Source organism: Dipteris shenzhenensis, chromosome 6 (assembly GCF_047967505.1).
Source record: "Dipteris shenzhenensis isolate YYH24624 ecotype China chromosome 6, Dip_SZ_1.0, whole genome shotgun sequence".
In the NCBI taxonomy this organism is placed as follows: Eukaryota; Viridiplantae; Streptophyta; class Polypodiopsida; order Gleicheniales; family Dipteridaceae; genus Dipteris; species Dipteris shenzhenensis.
Genome location: NC_141601.1, coordinates 6,719,832 through 6,741,839, shown reverse-complemented (window position 1 = coordinate 6,741,839; position 22,008 = coordinate 6,719,832). Strand labels below are relative to the sequence as shown.

Below are 22,008 nucleotides of genomic sequence, written 5' to 3'. Positions count from 1 at the left end.
CATAATGTACCTTGCAAGCAAAACAACCTCCCAAAGTCCTACGAACCGGGAAAAAGATAATGACAGCATGCTTAGCATATTCACGAACCAGGTCTACTATTTCATCAACTTCCACCATAATACCAATAGTGGGAGGAGCATCTTTCCATCCTTACGTGTGTCTTTAAAACCTTTGTGCATAACGTCAAATACCAACTGCGTTTCTTGAGAGGTGTAGACAGGGTCATCCTGATCCAAAGCCTACTGCTACTTCTTGTTCTGAGCCAATCTTTCTTTGTTAAAAGTCTTTTCACATTCATAACCCGCCATTGTAGGCAAGGAGAGAAGAAAATCTGAGAGCAAACTATATATGAAAGGTGAGGGAAAACTGAATTTACAAACCAAGGTAAAGTAATGGGCAAACGAACGATGGCAAAAGTCCCAAGCAGACATGCCACAGAAGAAGAGAATAGAAAGTCGAGACTATTTGTGAGATAAGAGAATAGAAAGTCGAGACTATTTGTGAGATAAGAGGCTTGCAAAAGAAGAGAGAAACAAGGCGAAATGAGCAGAGTTGAAAAAACGGAGTAAAGAGAGTCCAATGCTAGAGAAAGAGAAGGCAAAACGAACCTATTCACAGATGCTTGCACTAAGCACTCAGAGACGAACTGGAAAACCCTAAAAAGCACGCGAAACAAGAAGAGGCAAGAGAGCAGCAAGTGACAAAATCTGCAGCAGCTGCAACAGACGCGCACACAACTCGAAAACGCCCTAGAAGAGCTCGAAATGCCCCTAGAAGCAGGAACAAAGCTATCGCAAGTAGGGCTGACAGCATTCAAACCCTGCCCTCCTTCACTACACCTACTCTCCACCTCTCACACGCACTGTCCATTTACACACACACACACACAGTTTCTAGAGGAAAGAACCGTGTATTAGAAAAATTTGAGAAAAAACAATCCAAATTATCAATCCATGAGACACATGAGTTCTACTAAAGACATTTTTTTGCTATGCAATGGGCTTCCTAGGGTCCCAGCTCACTATCTAGAGTATCCTGGAATGAGTTGCCAACAACTAGAATAGAGGGCTATATAACCAGCGGATTCCTCAGTTCGTAAGAGTGTAAAAATTGCCTTGTAAAAAAGCTCCTGCCTTTCGCCCTCTATTCCCTGATCCCAAGTGGCTCGCGCGGTATCGATAATATCGTGCCAAACAAGGGTGGCTACAAGCCAAGTTTGGTTGCCCTTCCCCCCCATTAGAACCTATTTTTACATTGGTTTAGGGGCCTCTCAAAGTTGAAACCCTAGAACAAGTAGGGTGGAGCAGCGAGCTACACGCTGCTCCGATGGTGCCTCCTTTGGGAGCTGCAAAAACAGAACTGAGATCTCCAAGGCCAAAGGGTAATCCTCCACTACCTCGTGTAATTCCAAAGCCCCAAGTGCCAAAACCCACATGGGAGGGGCTGACCCTGGCTAGGCTTTCATCCTAGAAGCTGAAACATCGGGCAAAGAGTCTGGGAAGACTCTAGGCCACGAAGAGCTTGAAGAAGCTTGTGTATGGCTTTGAGAGGTTGGGGGGTGGGCAAGAGGACAACGAAGGAACCTAAGCGTACGGAGTGGGCTCAACAAGGGGTGGTGAGGCTTGGAAGGAGGATGGATGACAAGAAAGTGGAGAGGCCGTCATATCTGCTAGAAGAGAGGGGGAGGAAAGGAGCGGTAATAGTCAATGAGAGGGGAGCGAGGGGAGGCACAAGGTCAGGCCAAGGGCGGTGGTGGAAAGGGAAGGGGTGAAGAAGGAATCAGAGGCTGGGGCAATGGCAAGGGCAGCGATTGGGAGGGTAGGATGGAGGAGGGAGGGACATTTGGCACTGGTCATGGAACTGTATGCACATGTGTCGACGGAACCTAACCTATGCCTTGAGGCACCACATTTGGTTGAAGATCGAAGAACTCCCTCTCTAGGAAAACTGACCACCCGGGAATGGAGAATAAAAAGCCACCTAAAAGAAGCCTCGTTCCAATAAGCAAACATCAGAAAGGGTGGGGGGCAAAGTCCAAAGGTAAGGCAGCAAGCATCCAGCCCCTAGCTGGTGATCAAGAGGGGTGGGAAAAATGGACGTGTGCAAAGAGGGTGGTGGAGCTCTTGAACTCCAAATTCTTTTGAAGCTGCAGAAACTATTCTTAGAAAAAGTGCAGGTCCTTGAGGCCAATGGTAGTCGTCAAGGATTGGTTGAAATGGTCTGGCTGGAAAAACTCAGTGATCATGCTCTAAGAGGAGTCTAGATGTGTGTCATGATCCCCCCTACATGCCTTGAGCAACCGCTCCCTATGTCGTACGGCCTCATGAATGAAGGCTGCCAAGCATCTCCAGTCTAGGTAGGATAGGAGACTAGGAAGGGAGCCAAAACCATCATTGAAAAGGCAGTGGCACCGACCTTTAATCTCATAGTACACCGGGCACCTAAAAGCGAAATGCTCCTCTAACTCAATCTCCCGAAAATCGCACAGGGTACAAATGTGGCCCTATCTAGGTATCCCCTCTGCCCGAACACTCTCTATAGGGGCCGTGTGATTAGACCCAGAACTGTCCAATCGAAATGAGGTGGATTTGCGTGTATACAGGTGGGTCAAAAAAGCCCTTCTTTGAAACCCATAAGCAATCGTCTCTATAGAAGCTGAGCTTCACAAGGAGCTCAACCAGGTCCTCAATGTGTGTGACTAGAGGAGATCCTCTCGGATGACCTGATTCACCTCGTGATGTGTAAGCAGGATAGAGGGGGCCTCAACACTAACAGGAAAGGGATAGAACGGGATAGAGGAAAGGGGAGAGACTGAAAGGAGAGGATAGGCTGAGAGGGAGAAGGATGGGGAGGGGCTGAGAGAGAGGAAGAATTAGGCAGCAGGGAGAGGCAGAAATTAGCAGCAGGGGGGCGGTTTAGCAGCAGCAAAGGGACAAAATTAGTGTGCCTGGAGGCTGGAAGGGTGGCAAGGAAGTAAGCAGCCGACTAGGCAAGGAGTTAACAGGGTGAAGCGGGTTAGCAGCAGGCGGAATAGCCTCCAGTAGAGGCGGGGAGGACATTGGGCTAGGATTGCAGGTGGGGAGGGCAGAAGAGTGGCAGGGAAGGGCAGGAAGTAGGCGGGGAAAGGCCGGAAGGTTTGAAGTAGGTGGGGAGGGAAGGAGAGAGGAGGGGTGGGGCAGGGAGGGCAGAGGGAGGCAGGGAGAAGGAGGGAGCTGCGACGGGGAGTTGCTGCAAAAAGGAGATTTAATGTATGTCCAATTGCATGATCATTCTCTGCCAAATCCATTCTACAGTATCATCCAGTCTAGACTCTAAAGATGATTCTCTGCCAATCCATGGTGAGAAATGCTCCTTAGAGCTAAACATTAGCCAATTCTAACTATGGTATAACACTCTTTCAAATGCCAAAATAGATTGTATGACAGCACTTATTACAGAAAAGTCATTAATGAATGGCAACGGATATTACAAGTTCCTATGTGCAAGACGAAGTAAGGATGCAGTCTTCTTCTTCTGCATGATTTTTGAGACAAGGTCGATAGCTGCAATGCTATTAGCCTTGCGTACTTGCTCACGCTCTTCCCTTCGCTTCTCTTCTAAAGCTTCATCGAGTTCGATGCCTGTGTCTTGTGCAGTTTGATTCTGCAAGATTTTATCTCGTCTATCAGATCGACCCACAGATACACCCCAATCTTCAGACGTGGCATCCACCAATCTCCAAATAAAAGTAAGCATGAAGTGCACAACTGCCGAGCCTAGATCGCATACTGCCATCCCAGATGTTGATAGCTGAAGTATCTCATCAACAGCTTTGACGACCCTGCAGCAACAACAACAGATTCACAATCACTGCTTATATCAAAACACCAAATTTTGATACACATCTAGAGTTTCATTATGGATCACAAATTATATGAACATCTTGAAAACTAAATGATTACAAACAGGTAAAAACTTCAAAACTGGAGGATACAAGTGAAGGATATGCATTGACATGCAAGTGAAAGATTGGATCAGACCCACAGGAACAAATAGAAGTTAGATTGCACACAGAGAGAGAGAGAGAGAGAGAGAGAGCTTGTAACGTTCATGCAGGAAAACATTCTTAAGGTGGGCATTGGCATCAAGTGAAGGATTGGATCAGACCCGCAGGAGCAAATATATTACCTACAGCAAGAAGTTAGAGAGCTCAGGCTTCTAGTCACAGCTCTTGGAAGAAAGGTGAAGGAGATGGAGAGTAAAGGCAAGCAGGAAATCATTGACGAAGTCATGGAAAAATGCAGCACATCTCCACCAGCACCAACGCTTATTTCCACGGTCAAAGAGATGATCAACACTTAGGTCAGCTCAGCCAAGGAAGAGATGGCCATTGTGGCCAACAACAAACTTAATAAAGCAGGTCTATATGCAGAAGTTAAAGAGTAGAAGCTATAGTATGGAATAAAAAGATATTGTGTATTGGGGGGCTGCCCAAGGATTGTATTGGCTATTTTAATGAAGACAAGGGCTACACAGAAGACAAGAAGATCGCATGCCTCAAGAAGAATATACCACAAATTGAATGGGATTGAGAGCACATTAGCTATATCACTCAACAAGGAACACAGGTGCAGGTTTACTTCAAGGAAAGGGCAGGAAGAGTCGACATTCTCCGACAGACAAATAAGTTGAAGGGTACAAGGATATAAACATCTGAAGAGCTCACTCTAACTCAGCTCAAACAAAGGAACACTGAACTTATTAAAGTGCAAATGCACGCAAAGCTGAAATATGTGGTCTACCAAGATGGAATAGCATTGAAAATCTAAACTAAAGACTCTCAGTATTACAATGATGTAATAAAGGCCATTTTGATATAGGACTACAATATAGGGGACCTTGGAATGCAAAAACAGACCCTTCTTGGGCCTCATTGGGCTGGCTTTCAGGTGTGTGCTAAATAATCTCAAGATGTGCTGCCATGTGCACTCCTCGACTCTTTGAGATTCAGAGATGCAGTTGTTTTTCTCTTTTGCTGTGTACTTTGTCTCATAGGCCCGTACGGCCTCTCTCTCTCTCTCTCTCTCTCTCTCTCTCTCTCTCTCTCTCTCTCCCCCCACTACAGCTAGATGCAGCATTCCAGACTATCACCTACCTCTACTGCATGTGCGCCTATGGCTCATGTACCACAGGGCGACGCAGGCTACCTTGGTTGGCACTAGCATCGTCTATGGCATTAGCAGCTCAAGGTGATCAAAGATGTTGGTTTGTGCGCACATGCGGGTGGTTTGAGAGATTGGGTTTCCATATAGACAGGCTGCCACCCTTCCAATACAGCATTGACGCTCCATTTGTCCCGTTCCAAGGCAACGCATTCAACCCAATCATCCGGGAGGATCTCTTACAGCAACTACACACATTCAGGACCTGGCTAGCATAGGCAGAGCTTCCTGTGAAGCTCAGTTTCTATCGGGACCACTGCTTGCACATTTCAGCGGAGGGTTTCATCATCCCACCGGAGTACACCCACATCCACCTACCACATTCACCCAGGATTGCCCTTGGACTCTGGGATGGGTCAGGCACGGTCCCCTGCTCCTGTCTCCTCAATCTGATGAGACGATCTCTATGCCAGACTACCTCGTGAATAAAAGTTGCGAGGCATCTCTGATCTGGGTATAGGAGTCGTCTGGAGAGGCCCTCGAATCCCTCTCTAAAAAGGCAATGGTATCGTCCATGAAACTCATAGTAGACTAGGCAACGGAAGATAAAGTGCTCCTCTAACTCCACCTAAGGGCACTCACATGATGTGCAGATACGACTCTCTCTAGGTATCCCCTCTGCTCGCCCACTCTCGATACGGAGTCGATGCGATGACACTTCTTCCAAAAAGAGCAGGTTATCCTCCCAGCCACAAATAGCAGAAGAGGCAGAGACCCTAAGACCGAGACGCAGCACACCCGACAAAGGATAGACGCACAGATCACACTCAGTGCTGATTTTGTCTGATTTGCGAAAATCTTTTCATGTGCACGCGGATGCCTGTGGTAAGAATGGTATTGGAGCTGTTCTAACACAAGATGGGCACCCTATAGCCTATGAGAGTCATATATTACAGCCATCTGAGAAGCATTTGCAAATCTATGAGAAGGAGATGTTGGTTGTACTTCATGCCTTGTCCACCTTGAAACATTACCTCCTTGGAGCTGATTTTATAGTGCAGACAGATGATCATTCCTTGCGTTACTTTTTACGCAATCCAAGCTCTCTGAGAAGCACATGAGGTGGGCAAACTTCTTGTCTATGTTTCATTTGCAGATTATACATGTTGAAGGCAAGAAGAATGGGGTTGCACATGCCTTGTCTCGAAAGCCACAAGTTTCAGCTGTGACAATCGCCTATCATAATGAGCTTGAGGTTATGAAGGATCAGTATGCACATGATGAGCAATTTGAGTAGGCCATTCTATGGGTTATCCATAGGTGCCACTTATTCCTTGGTATGTGCCTTGTAGGCCTAGTTATAGTCAGTTAGGACTATTGGTACAGTTAGTTCATGTACCATCTAGGTCAATTAGGACAATTAGTCCAGTTAGGGTAGTTAGCCCTAGGGTTTTGTTAAGTTGGCTCTCCCTTGAGCCTCCACTCTTCCTTGAGCCTCCTCACTTGTACTTGGCATTTTCAATACAACATCTCGTTTTTGAGCTTCCATCACTCTTTTTTGAGCTTCCATTGTCTCCCATAGCCAACATTGGTATCAGAGCACATCAGGGTTTCACCCTCCAGCCATTGACAGCCTCCCCAAGCACTAGTCCTTGCATTTAGAGCTGTTTGGCAGCCTACTTCTCTGCTGGTCGGCCCATTTCTCTGTGCATTTCCACACGTGCACATTCGAGGCCTCTCCAAGCAGTTTGGTCACGGGAAGCTTGTGTTTTGGAGCATCTGCTAGATCCTTCGCTGCATTTTGCACCTCCTACAGCCATTTTTGACCAGTTTATGCTGCAGCCGCCTCACACGTGACTGTACGAAATCCGTACAATCTGTACAGTCTATACGGATTGCATGCAGCTTCATTTATTGATTGTACGATGCTGTATGGGTCATTTATTGCAGCTAACTTCGCACGTGCAGGTCCATACACAGTACGGACTGCTGTACGGGGTGTTTATTGACTGTATGGAGGTATTTGCAGCCTATACGGACTCTATCAGGGTCTTTCACTGTAGGTACAGCTGTCGTACGGACTGTCGGTGCATTTACTGCTGTATTGATTGCAATCCTGCATCCGTACATAGCTGTCAGAGCTGTACGGATTGCATTTACTGCATCCAGCTTCAGGTTTTTGGTCTGTACACCCTGTACAGAATTTGCAGCAGAGTTTTTGAGCAGTTTCAGTTCACCTTGGGGCTCGTGCCAGCTGTACGGACAGTTTTTGGACAGTTTTTTACTGCATTTATTATTCTGCTATTGCAGTACGGACGGCTGTACACTGCTGAACAGTTTGCCTCGTGAAGCGTGCCTTCATTTTCAGCCTTTGGGACTGTCATACATTTGCAGTTGAAAGCCTTGAGGCTTGTGCAATCATTAGTTTTTGTAGTTGAAAGCCTTGAGGCTTGTGCAATCATTAGTTTTTGCAGTTGAGAGTTGAGTCTCTACTTTGCCTTTCTCCGTTGTAGTGTTGCTCCCCAATTATCCCATGTGGTCATACATGATGGGACATGTTTTGGTTGCCAAGAATCTATGGCATATTGTTTCAGATTCTGAGGTCAAGCCTACACGCACTGCTACTTCTGGTGCTGCTCCTACTGCCTCTGGTTCTTCTTCAGGTGATGGGTCTTCACATGATGGTTCTAATGCTACTTCCAAAACACCTGCCCCTCTTGCTGCTGCAGGTGCTTTGCCTCCTACACAAGAGCAAATTCAGTGGGATGGTCGTGATGCCAAAGCACATGCCTTGATTGCTCTTTCAGTGAAACGGGTTATTATCCCTCATATCCGATCTTGCAAGACAGCTAAGCAAGCATGGGATCAGCTTACATCTTTGTATCAAGTGCGAAATGAGGCGAGGGTTGCCTATCTCCGCAAGTAGTTGAAAGACTTGAAGCTTGAAGAGGGTGGTAACATGGATGCCTATCTCACTAATGTGAAGGATTTGAAAGAGCAGTTGGCCAACATTGATGAGATTATGCCTAATTCTCAGCTTGTTTCTAATACCCTTGATGGGCTGCCTGATTCATATCAAGGCTTTGCTACTACATTGAGGTTGGTTGTAGGGGGTGATGCCAATCATTTCTCATTTGACCAGCTGGTTGCTCTTCTTCTTCAAGAGGAGCAAAGTCCTGCGAATCGCAATGCTTCTATGGCTAGTGATCAAGCATTTACTGTCCATCACAAACACAAAGGTAAAGGCAAGGTTTCAGCTGGAAAACCCTCTCATTCCCATGCTGATCATTCACATGGTGCCTCTTCTTTAGGGGATAACAAAAAGAAGAAGAGATGTAATTATTGCAGGAAACCTAGGCATGATATTTCTAAATGCAGGAAGCGCATTGCATCTGAAAAGAAGAAGAAAGAGTCTGGTCTTGCAGTATCTAGTTCTTCTAGTGCAGAAGATCGACATGAGTCCGTTAATTTCGCACAAGACCAGCTCATTAGAGCATACATCTCATGGGGGCAATGTCACATGTGCCAATAATGCATCCTATACCGGGAAAGGTATTGGGCAAGTTGCTCTTACTTCCGTCACTGGCGGTATTGTTACTCTAGAGCATGTGCTTTATGCTCCAAGCATTCGTAAGAACCTCATTTCTATTTCAGCCATTGCTACATGTGGCTTTCAGGTTCTTTTTTATGGTGTTTGGTGTGTAATGTATGATGCTACACATGCCTTTACCATGGTCTTGACTGGCACATTGACTAGAGGTCTTTATAGACTTGATGCTTATGACAAATGTTTGGATGATGACGTTGCACTTGCACATGCACATGCCTTTGCTCTTGATTCTACCATGGCAGATACTCATTTGTGGCATGAGAGGTTTGGACACCTCAATTTTGGAGCCCTGGTGAAGTTATATAAGGAAGATATGGTTGTTGATCTTCCCAAAATGCATATGCCTACAAAACATGTTTGTTAACCATGCTTACTTGGTAAGATGCACCGTGCTGCGTTTCCTAGGACGGGAGAGTTGGTGCTTCACGTAATCTTTAGTTCATAGTGATGTTTGTGGACCCATGAGGGTTGTAGCTCTTGAGGGGTTCTACTATTTTGTCACTTTTATTGATGACTTCACTAGGTACACTTGGATTTTCGCATTGAAATCCAAAGCTGAAGTTTCTTCATGATTCAATCACTTTATTGCCTTGGCTGGGCTGCACATTGCTCACCTTAATACAGACAAGGGGGATGAATACATGTCAAAGGAGTTTGCTGTTTTTTTGGCTTCCCGTGGCATCAATCATCGATGCATGGTGCCTTATACTCCTCAACAGAATCCCGTGGCTGAGCGGAAAAATAGATCAGTGATGGAGATGGCCAGGTGCATGCGGTTATGTGTGCAAATTACATCTTGAATAGATGTCCTACAAAGGCACTGCAAACTATCACACCTTATGAGGCTTGGACAGATCGTAAGCCTCGCATTTCCCACGTGAGGACTTTTGGATGCTTAGCTTATGCTCATGTGCCTTCACAGACACGCACTAAGTTGGATGATGAAGCTGTCAAGTGCATTTTTCTTGGGTATAGTTCAGAGAGCAAGGGCTATAAGCTATATCAGCCCCGCACGGGCAAGTGTTTTGTCAATCGATCTTCCACTATGCCTTTGCTGGACTATCAAAAACAGCCCGTTGTTGATGTTGAGCAGCTGTCCGAAAACAGCGTGCTAGTTTGGTTGCTACAGCATGCAATGAACAGCCATTATGTCATCAAGATGCCTTTCAGAATGATTGTTGGATGAAGGCCATGCAAGCTGAATTGGATTCTATCCATCAAAAATAACACTTGGGAGCTGTGTGATTTGCCTCCTAGCAAGAATGCCATTGGAACTAAGTGGGTTTACAAAATCAAACAGAAAGTTGATGGTTCAGTGGACTGTTTTGCTAAGGGCTATGCTCAGCAGACTTTGAGAAGACTTTTGTTCCCACTTCCAGGGTCACTACTATTCGCATTGTTATTGCCTTTGCTGCCCACTTTCATTGGCAGATACATCAGCTTGATATCAAGACAGCTTTCCTTCATGGGCATTTGCAAGAAGAGGTCTATGTTTCCCAACCTCCTGGCTTTGAGATTGAAGGTTCTGAAAGCAAGGTATGCTGCTTGAAAAAGGCCCTCTATGGATTGAAGCAAGCACCTCAGGCTTGGTATTCGAGGATTCATACTCCTTTGCTCACACTTGGCTTTCAGAACAGCCCTACAGAGGCTACCCTTTACATCCGCAAGCGAGGGACAGATTTGCTGATTTTAGTCCTTTATGTGGATGACATGCTTGTGACTGGGACACATGCTCATCAAATTGCAGATTTTAAAATTGATTTGCAGCAGACATTTGCTATGTCTGATCTTGGTCTTCTACACTACTATTTGGGCATTCAATTCGCTAGCAATGAGGGGGGTATTTTGTGTCACAATCCAAGTACATTGGACAGCTTTTGCAGCGTTTTCAGTTTTAGGATTGCAAGCCAGTATTCACACCATTAGAGCCTAGTTTTCACTTCTCTTCTGAGGATGGCAGCGGTACATGTGATGTCACTCTCTATCAGCAAGTAGTTGGTTGTTTGATTTACCTATGCCATACGATCTACAGTATGCTGTCTCACAGTTGAGCAGATATATGCACAGCCCATCTATGCACCATTGGCATGCCATGAAGCGTGTTTTCAGATATCTTAAAGGCACTCAGCATTTAGGCCTTCTTTATGGGGCTGATACTTCACTTGTCACGCATGGATTTACAGATATTGATTGGGCCGATTGTTCGGACACTTGTGTGTCACATAGTGGCAACTAGTTTATGCTTGGTACTTCATGTGTTTCTTGGTTCAGCAAGAAGCAGAGTACAGTTGCTACTTCTAGCTGTGAAGCTGAGTACAGAGCAGCCTTTACAGCTACTGTGGAGTGTGTTTGGCTTCGGAAGCTACTTGCAGGTCTTTGTGCATGTCAGACTGTTCCTACCCTCATCTTCACTGATAGTCAGAGTGCTTTGGCTGTTGCACGGGATCCTATTTTCCATGCTCGCACAAAGCATATTGAGGTTCACTATCACTATGTGAGAGAGAGATTATCAGCAAGTGATATTGAGTTGTCTTATGTTCCCACTGAAGACAACTTGGCAGATCTTTTTACGAAGGCTCTACCTCGACCTAAGTTTGAAGCCTTGTAGGCCTAGTTATAGTCAGTTAGGACTATTGGTATAGTTAGTTCATGTACCATCTAGGTCAGTTAGGACACTTAGTCCAGTTAGGGCAGTTAGCCCTAGGGTTTTGTTATGTTGGCTCTCCCTTGAGCCTCCTCACTTGTACTTGCAGCATTTTCAATACAGCATCTCGTTTTTGAGCTTCCATCACTCTTTTCTAAGCTTCCATTGTCTCCCATAGCCAACAATTTGCTGGAATTTATGATCAGCTTAGCAATGGACAGAGACATGAGCATTATATGCTTAAGGATGGTTTTATGATGATGCATGGCAGGTTGTGTGTCACCCAGCAGTTGAGGCAAAAGGTCATGAGTGAATGTCATGATCCACCGCATGCAGGACATCGGGGTATTGATGCTACAGTTAAGGCGGTGGAGCATTTCTTCTATTGGCCTACGCTGCGTTGTGATGTTGAAGAATATGTTTGCACATGCATGACCTGTCAGAAGGTGAAGCATGATCGTCGGAAGACTCCAGGATTGTCACATCCTTTGCCCATCCCAAATAGACCATGGGAAAGCATAGCCATGGACTTCATTTTTTATTTGCCCAAGACCCCTATAGGTAATGATGGAATATGGACGATCATTGATCGATTTAGCAAGCAGGCACACTTCATTCCTATATGGAAGAAGATTAGGGCAGATCATATGGCAAAATTATTTATGCATAATATTTTTGAATACCATGGCATGCCTAAGTCTATTGTGAGTGATAGAGATCCTCTCATGACCAGCTTGTTTTGGCGGGGACTTTTTGATAATATGGGCACTAGCCTTCAATTTTCTTCTGCTTTTCATCCGCAGTTAGATGGCAATCGGAGGAGGCTAATCCCACACCATTGGATTTGCTGAAATGCTATGTTTCGGAGCACCAGTCACGGTGGGAGAAATTTCTACCGTTGGTTGAGTATGCACATAATAACACAGTACATTCTTCTACAGGTAAAGGTCCATTCGAGATAGTGGAAGGCAGCCATAAGATTCCACCCATCCTATAGACCAAAGATAAAAATGTTGAGACTGATAAGCATGTGGAAAGCTTGGATGTAGCCTATCAGAAGTTGTTCAGCCGTGTCTCGCTGGTTAGGCACTAGGTTGTGAAGGAAGCGTGCACTCAGTTGATGCCTTTGGGGTTCTACTGCACACTTGGTTTGGTAGGGAGATTGTAGGATTGCCTAGTGATAGGATGCCTATTCGCCATATAAGGTTGGGCAGGGATTGCAAGGTGTGCAGAATATTGGAAGTCTATGGGCAATGGTTTGCATGTGGTGTAGCTTTCAGGAGACCTTGTAATCAGCCGCTTGGCTTTATATGAATATTAAAGAAATACTGCAAGGGGTGCCAGCGTTTGGGGCCGATTGGTGTCCTTGCTTTGAGTAGGAGCGCTCTAGCTCCCTGTAATTAAGTTTGTGGTGATTGATTGTTTGGTTAATTATTGTGTATGATGTAGTTAAAGTGGATCCCACCACCCTTTAATTTGTGAAGGCTGGTTTCACCTGCCCTAGGCTGGCCGACCAGGTGGACCCACCCAAGGAGGGCCAAGCCGACTTGCTGGTCGATCGACTGCATGGGGTTGGGGCCCCATCAAACTCCCTAACTGAGGCGTCACCTAGGCACCATGAAACCGGCCTCTAATCACTCAGAGGGCAGTGGAACTAAACCTTTAATCACTTCAGCACTTATTTACAGCTCACAAAGCATATATCACAACCATTAACCATTGCATGATCACCATTTGGCATTTGCCCATTTGTTCACAAACAAAACCACTGAAAAAGGGATGGAGGCTAGAATGCCCCTGCTCAACAAACATAGACAAGTGCACCCGATTGGCCCCAAACACCGTGGTGCCCCTTTCGGTATTTCTTTATATTTCACAGTGAAATGATTAAAAGTTGCATCTGGGAGACCTTCCCTGCAACTAAGCACGCAGCCCCAATTCACTAAGCCTTCGCAAGGCTTTCAAGCATAGAACACCATCACATAAGTGCACTTAACCCATAGGCTCAACCCAAAGGCATTCTCTTTTCCAAGTGCAATTCCATTGGCTGTCCAGATGCAATCACACTGCACCCCAGCTGCACTCTCTTTGAGTGGTTTACAGATGGCATTCACAAAGCTTTTCAAAGCTCCAAAATAAAATCAGCAAAGTACCCAACCAAAGAATGACTCATGTAGCACTGCCTGGGCGCCTGTGAGCCAAGAAAGAGGCGACACACGAGGCCAACCAATAGCTTATGGCAAAAAGAAATTGCAGCAGCAAAATCACAACTCACCAAGCCCTGAAAACTCGAACCAAGTCCTCAATCACCAAGAGGACATAGTAGCCAATGCCCAATTGCATTTTCAGCCAAAGAGGAGTGCAAAGGCATGAAGAAAGAGCATTTACAAGAGCCGACCAGCAAGAATTCCACTGAAAAATGCGAAAAGAAGCACTTCTGTCGCGAAAAAATGGGAGTTCTTGGGCTCAAAAGAAGCGTGCTTCAGAGAGGAATGCATTGAGAAGGTTTTGGAGAAGTTTCATCGCTGGAAAGTCCTCCAAAACTGAGAAAAACCAGTCAACCAGCGCGTGGGACCACTCGAAATTCAACAGAAAGCTGTAGCTTTGCAAGAGGAGAGGCCCAAGAGGCGGTAGAAGCAAAAAGGTCCAAAAAAAGCCACTTTTGCAAATTTGACCAGCAAAAGAAATGCTCAGCTCTGCCCGTACTACCAAACGCACGGAGGGAAAAGCATATCACTACGAAGGGGAGGCAGAGGGGAAGCCATCGAGCCAAACGGGGCGTACTACCAAACGCACAGAGGGAAAAGCATATCACTACAAAGGGGAGGCAGAGGGGAAGCCATCGGGCCAAACGGGTGTCGAGGAATCCAAACGGGTGAGGAGTTATGAAGAAAAACGGAATTCAGCTTAAGGAGGCTGAAAAACCAGTCCAAAATCTCAACAAAGGGAGAAGATGAGAGAGAAAACCACACATGTGAAGTTTAGAAGGCCCAGGAAGGTCCAGGAATGGCAAAGGAGCATGTAGAAGGCACTAGAGCCACCTGGAACTCTAAGGGGGCCACTGAAGGTACATGGCCCTCTAGGGGGCCCATTAAAAATGCCACATCATCATTTCCCAACAACCACTCTTTTAATTCCTTGGAATGCCTTTGGGCCTAGGGATTAATTACGCTTATGTGCTAGGCACCATGCCGCGTTTAATTACAGATTATTAAGCCCATGCTTGGACTTTTAAAACCAAAGTTGTCACGGTCTTGTAGTACATTAAAGTACTTAGAATTTCACGCCCCCGTGACATACCCCTCTCTTGAAACAGCAAACCACAGTTTGCTGCCCCAAAACACAGGAGCGAGCATGAAATATAGCATGAAAGAGTATACAAGAAAGCCGCAGCTATAGTATACAGAGACAGTGAAAATATGGTTAGGAGAGGCATGCATCCATCCATATACACTGCTCAAAATCTATGTGATCCTCGGCGATCAATAGTCAAGATGCATTAATATCATGAAGTCTCACAGTAGAAATACTGTCAACTCAGTATCTCGGATGAAACATACAGTGTCATCAAGCAACCTCATGAAATCACGGTGAGCCCGTCTGTATTGAGGGAGTGGAGGTGCTACCCCCCTCTCGAACACCAAGTAATGCTCCAGACGCTCGCTCTGCTAAACTACCTGTAGGAGCCCGGACCGCAGTCAGCTCTAATTGAAAAGCATCAAGGTAAAGCTGTAATATCCCAGGTGAATCTGCCAGTTCACCTTCCTCCATCCATTTCGCATCAAGTGATGGGTAATTTTTAAAATTTAACCAAGTAGCGATGGATAACTTTACCCTTGAGCTTTCTATCTCTGTGTGCCGGAATCTGCTCTGGGACCAGAAGTTCATCATGTTCTTCCACTTCAGGCTGCACCTCATCAGGTAAATCCTCGGGAATATCTCCATGATATTGCTTTAATAAGCTCACATGAAAGGCACTATGTATCTTCCAATGCGGAGGCAACTTCAGCTTGTAAGCTACCTCGTTTATCTTTTCAGAAACCTAGAAAGGACCATAGTAACGCATGTTCAGCTTTGTGTACAACCTTTTCTTGCCTTTCTTATTTTTCAGCCTTGCCTTCTGAAAACGCAGCAAAACCCAATCACCTTCTATGAATACCAATTCCCTGCGGTGCTTATCTGCTGCTCTTTTCTGCTTGTCCTGACTTCTTTGCAAGGCATATTTGATCTTCTTGTAAGCCTCTTCAAAGCTTTCCACAAAACGATCAGCTTCGAAGATTTTCTCTTTTGTATGCAAAATGGGAGGTATCTTCCTAGCACCTTCCACTATTTCAAAAGATGCTTTACCTGTGGATGTGTGCACCATATCATTGTAAGCATATTCCAGCAGAGGCAAATACTGCTCCCATTTGCTTTTGTGGTTTGAGACAAAGCATTTAAACATATCCAAGATGGTAGAGTTTTCCTGCTCCGATTGTCCATCAGACTGAGGGTGAAAAGATGACGAAAAATTCAGCGTAGTGCACATATTTTCAAACAGCCCTCTCCAAAAGAGGCTGGTCATCCTCGGATCTCTATCACTGATTATGGATTCAAGCATCCCATGATACTTGAAGACATGCTACACAAACAATTTGGCCATTTGATCTGCTGTAATTTTCTTTCTTACTGGCACAAAGTGGGCTTGTTTGCTAAACCTGCAAATTATTGTCCACAATCCATCATGTCCAGTAGGAGTACGTGGAAGATCAAACACAAAATCCATAGCTATGCTTTGCCATGGTCTATCCGGAATTGGCAAAGGGTGTAACAACCCAGGTGCCTGCTGCCTGTCAAACTTTACTTTCTGACAAACCATGCATGTTCTCACATATTCTTCCACATCTTTCCTCAAAGATGGCCAATAAAAGTATTGCTCCACTGCTGTAATTGTTGCTGTAATTCCCCTATGTCCTGCATACGGAGGAGCATGACTTTCCATTATAACTTTCTGTCGCATCTGATCAGTGACACAGAGTCGTCCATGCATCAAAATGAAACCCTCTTTCAACATATAGTGATCATGCCTTTGACCATCAAAAGCCTGATCATGAATAGTTGAAAAATCAGCATCATTAACATATTGATCTTTCATCACATCTAACACATTGTTGTAAGCAATGCTCACTGCTGAAACACTAGGTTTCTTGGAGACTGCTTCAAGCTGTGGTTTCCTAGAAAGCGCATCAGCCACTACATTTTTGTTACCCGGCACATGTATAATTTGAAAATGAAACATTGAGAGGAAGTTAGACCATCTCATGTGCTTTTCAAATAATTTTCTCTGCGTGAGAAAATATCTAAGTGACTGATGATCTGTCTGCACATAAAAATCAGCTCCAAGAAGGTAATGTTTCCATGTGGTCAAAGCATGTATCACTGCTAACATTTCCTTCTCGTATGTCTGCAAGTACAATTCAACATCTTTGAGAACTCTACTCTCATATGCAACCACTCTGCCATCCTGCATCAAAGTGCCTCCTATGCTGTTCCCACATGCATCACAAGTTACAGCAAAGGGTTTTGCAACATCTGGCAAGATAATAACGGGTTCAAAACACAACTTTTGCTTCAGCTCTTCAAAAGCTGCATTTTCCTTTGGTTCCCACCGAAACGGTACAGCTTTCTTTTGTAAAGCATGCAAAGGAGAAGCAATTTCTGCAAAGTACTTTATAAACCTCCGATAGTATGAACACAACCCAAGAAAGCTTCTGACTTGATGCAGATTTTTCAAAATTGGCCAACTCCTTATGGCCTCAACTTTTGCAGGATCCATCTTGACTCCATCCTTTGACACTATATGACCGAGAAAATGAATCTCATGCATAAAGAACTCACTTTTCTTGGTGTTTATTAATAGCTTGTGTCTTTTCAACTCTTGAAACACAATAGTGAGATGTTTCTTGTGCTCCTGCTCATTTTTAGAGAACACAATGATGTCATCGAAGAAAGTGCCCACAAACTTTCTGTGTGCTCTAAAAATTCTGTCCATCATTCTATTGAAAGTGGCAGGTGCATTAGTCAAACCAAAAGGCATCACAAGGAACTCATATAAGCCAAATGAAGTGCGGAAGGCAGTCTTGTAGACATCTTCAAGCCGTATCCTTATCTGATGGTATCCACTTTTAAGGTCAATACGACTGAACATTGAGGAACCTTCCAACCGATCCAATATATCATCAATGCGTGGAATTGGAAAACGGTTCTTAATTATGAGTTTATTCAAAGCCCTATAATCAATACACATTCTCCAACTGCCATCCTTCTTTTGCACAAGCAACACAGGGGAACAGTAAGGAGAATTACTTGGCTGTATTAATTCCTTTTCCAAGAGTTCCTTCACTTGTGACATTATCTCTTCCTGTTGTACCTTACTGACACGATAGGGAGGTATATTAGGCGGTGAGCTTCCTGGAATTATATCAATTTGATGATCCTCGGGCCTCTTGGGAGGTAATTCTTGAGGAAGTGCATCTGAGAAACAATCCTGAAAATCTGAAATAAAAGCAGCCCTTTCTCTATCTAAAGCAGAAAGAGTAGAGCCTTCCTGAACTGGTTGTCTGTCCTCTTTGACAAAAATCAAGTACGCTGAAATATGACGCTTTATTACATTGGAAATACAAGAAGCTGAAACTACAGGGATGGACTCCCCTTTCAACTTTACATCAAGTACATGATTTTTGCCTCTATGAGTTAAAGAAATCTTCTTGTTTCTCATCTGCACATCAGCCCCCACCCTGTACATCCAAGGCATCCCAAGCAAAGCATCACACTCCGGCAAAGGCATAATGTAGAAGTCCTCTGCATCCTGATATCCCTGCATATGCATCCTCAACTTGCCAATGATAGGAGTGACAGGTGTGTTGAGTTCAGGGTTGGCCATATCACACATGCTGGATGGCCCCATTTCCTCAGGCTTGATGCCAAGCCTTCCTACCATATCAGGAGCTATGAAATTTGCCTTTGCCCCAGAATCAAAGAAAAACAAACAATTCTGATTTCTGATTTTTCCCCATGCTTTGCACATCTCAGTCTTTTTCATCATGTGCATGTGGCAAACTCCCAATCACATCTGGAAGAAGTCCTGCGGAAGGTTTAGGCCTTTTGCCCTTCCGATCAGCCTGTTTATCACCATTCTTATCATCATCTGATCTGTCTCTTTTCTTGAATGGGCAATCATAAGAGCGGTGTCCCTCTTCTTTGCATATAAAACATTTGTTTTGCTCCATGAGTGACTTTTTCTCTTCATCAGATAACTTGGTACGGGGCTGTTTATTAGGCTGTCCACGCCTTTGACCAGCTTTGAATTGGGCTTTTCCTCCCTTTTGAAACGGTCGTTTGCCATAATTTTTATTTTCAAATTCGATGTCCTTATCCTGGTGTTTGGCAGCCCGTTTGTTGTCTTCTTTCTAGCTGTCCATAAAGCCCAAATTCTTCTCCTGCATCCATGCATATGCTGTCCTTGCATTCTCAATTAATTGAGTCATAGAACCCACCTTGGTTTTGATGCAATAATCACGTAGCTCACTAGGCAATCCACAACAGTACCTCTCTATTTGCTCTTTCAAAGAAACATGCCTATAAGAGCTCAATGGCAGCAAAACATCCCAAAACCTCTGGGTGTAATCATCAAGATTCTTGCTAAGTTTGTATGACAAGTCATGCCAGTGTGAAAGTACTTCAACTTCAAAAGTTGGAGTAAGCCAAGTAGAAGAGAACACTTGCTTAAATTCTAGCCAAGTAGCAGGTGCATCTCCATGAAGCATAAGGTTGGTGTACCACTTAAGTGTATTGCCTTCCAAAAATGTGGCGACCTTCCTCATCTTGGATGCTTCTGTAAACAAACCCCCAAGAAATTCAGCATCAAACTGTTGAAGGAATGTGAGGGCTTTGTACCTATCCTATACTCCATTATATGTATCAAACTTGACATGAGAACCACCATCCTTAAATTCTTTATATACATTTGATATTGGCTGTCCCAAAGATGGCTGTATATTTGCAGCATTCCCTTCACTAGGGAGAGCCATGCTTGGCTGAACATTAGGCATGGGAGCATATGCTGTGACTTGCATGCCTGGCTGCGTTCCCACATTGTCATACATGGCTTGCTTTCTATGCCCAATTGTCGGTGAAATCAACATAGCATCAAAGATAGAATCTGTACCAAAATATTCAGGTTGCTGCCTCAAATATGGCTGAGGAGGTTGAGCCACATTTATGGACTGCACATTATTATTTTGAGGAGTAGAAGTACCCAAACCAAGGCCTTGTGCTGGCTGCTCATACTGTTGCACTGGCTGTACTTTTTGTACCTCTTTCTCAAGTGCTCTTTTGGGTTATTCCTCTCTCTTGGAAGTCACTTTCTGAGTCATTTTTGATGGCTATCCCTCATGAGAAACTGATGCATCAGTGTGCGGTCCGCCATGAGAAGCTGATGCATGTGTGTACTCACTCTTTCCGTGCTTGTGCTTTCTTGATTTCTTCTTCTTCTTGGCATTTGTTTGCACAATCTGAGCCAAATTTTGAGCCAACTGAGTCAAAGCAATCACTGCACTCGCAAGCTATGCATTCAACATAGTAGCATCATCTGACTCACTGCTAGAACTAGTATCACCGTTGAGCTCAGTTGTAGCTTCATGTGTGGCCTGCTCAAAAGGCATTTGTTGTGCTCCCTGCAGCTGTACACTAGCTGGATCATTAAGGCTTTCCTGCCTTCTTCTTTGAGGAGTTGTGGAGCTCTCTTGCTCATGGGTACTCACCATGTTTATGGTTGTAATATTCAGCTATCAAAAAGTGCAACAAAGATATCCTTCCACCAAACTACCGAGGCCCACCTCTTAAGAAAGAGTGTGGTATCCCGGCAATGGAACCAATGAAACTGGCCTCTAATCACTCAGAGGGCACTGAAACTAAACCTTTAATCACTTCAGCACTTATTTACAGCTCACAAAGCATATATCACAACCATTAACCATTGCATGATCACCATTTGGCATTTACCCATTTGTTCACAAACAAAACCACTGAAAAAGGGATGGAGGCTAGAATGCCCCTGCTCAACAAACATAGACAAGTGCACCCGATTGGCCCCAAACACCGTGGCGCCCCTTTCGGTATTTCCTTATATTTCATAGTGAAATGATTACAAGTTGCATCTGGGAGACCTTCCCTGCAACTAAGCACGCAGCCCCAATTCACTAAGCCTTCGCAAGGCTTTCAAGCATAGAACACCATCACATAAGTGCACTTAACCCATAGGCTCAACCCAAAGGCATTCTCTTTTCCGAGTGCAATTCCATTGGCTGTCCAGATGCAATCACATTGCACCCCAGCTGCACTCTCTTTGAGTGGTTTCCAGATGGCATTCACAAAGCTTTTCAAAGCTCCAAAATAAAATCAGCAAAGTACCCAACCAAAGAATGACTCATGTAGCACTGCCTGGGCACCTGTGAGCCAAGAAAGAGGCGGCACACGAGGCCAACCAATAGCTTATGGCAAAAAGAAATTGCAGCAGCAAAATCACAACTCACCAAGCCCTGAAAACTCGAACCAAGTCCTCAATCGCCAAGAGGACATAGTAGCCAATGCCCAATTGCATTCTTAGCCAAAGAGGAGTGCAAAGGCATGAAGAAAGAGCATTTACAAGAGCCGACCAGCAAGAATTCCACTGAAAAATGCGAAAAGAAGCACTTATGTCGCAAAAAAATGAGAGTTCTTGGGCTCAAAAGAAGCGTGCTTCAAAGAGGAATGCATTGAGAAGGTTTTGGAGAAGTTTCATCGCTGGAAAGTCCTCCAAAACTAAGAAAAACCAGTCAACCAGCGCGTGGGACCACTCGAAATTCAACAGAAAGTTGTAGCTTTGCAAGAGGAGAGGCCCAGGAGGCGGTAGAAGCAAAAAGGTCCAGAAAAAGCCACTTTTGCAAATTCGACCAGCAAAAGAAATGCTCAGCTCTGCCTGTACTACCAAACGCACGGAGGGAAAAGCATATCACTACGAAGGGGAGGCAGAGGGGAAGCCATCGGGCCAAACGGAAGTTGAGGAATCCAAACGGGTGAGGAGTTATGAAGAAAAACGGAATTCAGCTTAAGGAGGCTGAAAAACCAGTCCAAAATCTCAACAAAGGGAGAAGATGAGAGAGAAAACCACACATGTGAAGTTTAGAAGGCCCAGGAAGGTCCAGGAATGGCAAAGGAGCATGTAGAAGGCACTAGAGCCACCTGGAACTCTAGGGGGGCCACTAAAGGTACATGGCCCTCTAGGGGGCCCATTAAAAATGCCACATCATCAGTTCCAACAACCACTCTTTTAATTCCTTGGAATGCCTTTGGGCCTAGGGATTAATTACGCTTATGTGCTAGGCACCATGCCGCGTTTAATTACAGATTATTAAGCCCATGCTTGGACTTTTAAAACCAAAGTTGTCACGGTCTTGTAGTACATTAAAGTACTTAGAATTTCACGCCTCCGTGACACACCATATAGGCGGCCTGGTGGCATCCCTAAATGGGGCCATAATAGGGCCCTAGGGTGGGCAGAACAAGCCTATAACCCCCTCGTGACACCCCGTGA

General features: G+C 44.8%; 1 protein-coding gene across 1 annotated transcript in view; it reads right to left on the bottom strand.

Moving 5' to 3' along the window:
• The window catches only part of LOC147900703 (mediator of RNA polymerase II transcription subunit 33A-like), a 118,284-nt gene that overhangs the window by 62,477 nt on the left and 33,799 nt on the right, over window positions 1-22,008 (bottom strand). The window contains exon 3 of the mRNA XM_087375445.1: window positions 3,471-3,821. Within this exon, the coding sequence (XP_087231571.1) occupies window positions 3,471-3,821 (351 nt within the window). The remainder of the gene's footprint in view (window positions 1-3,470; window positions 3,822-22,008) is intronic.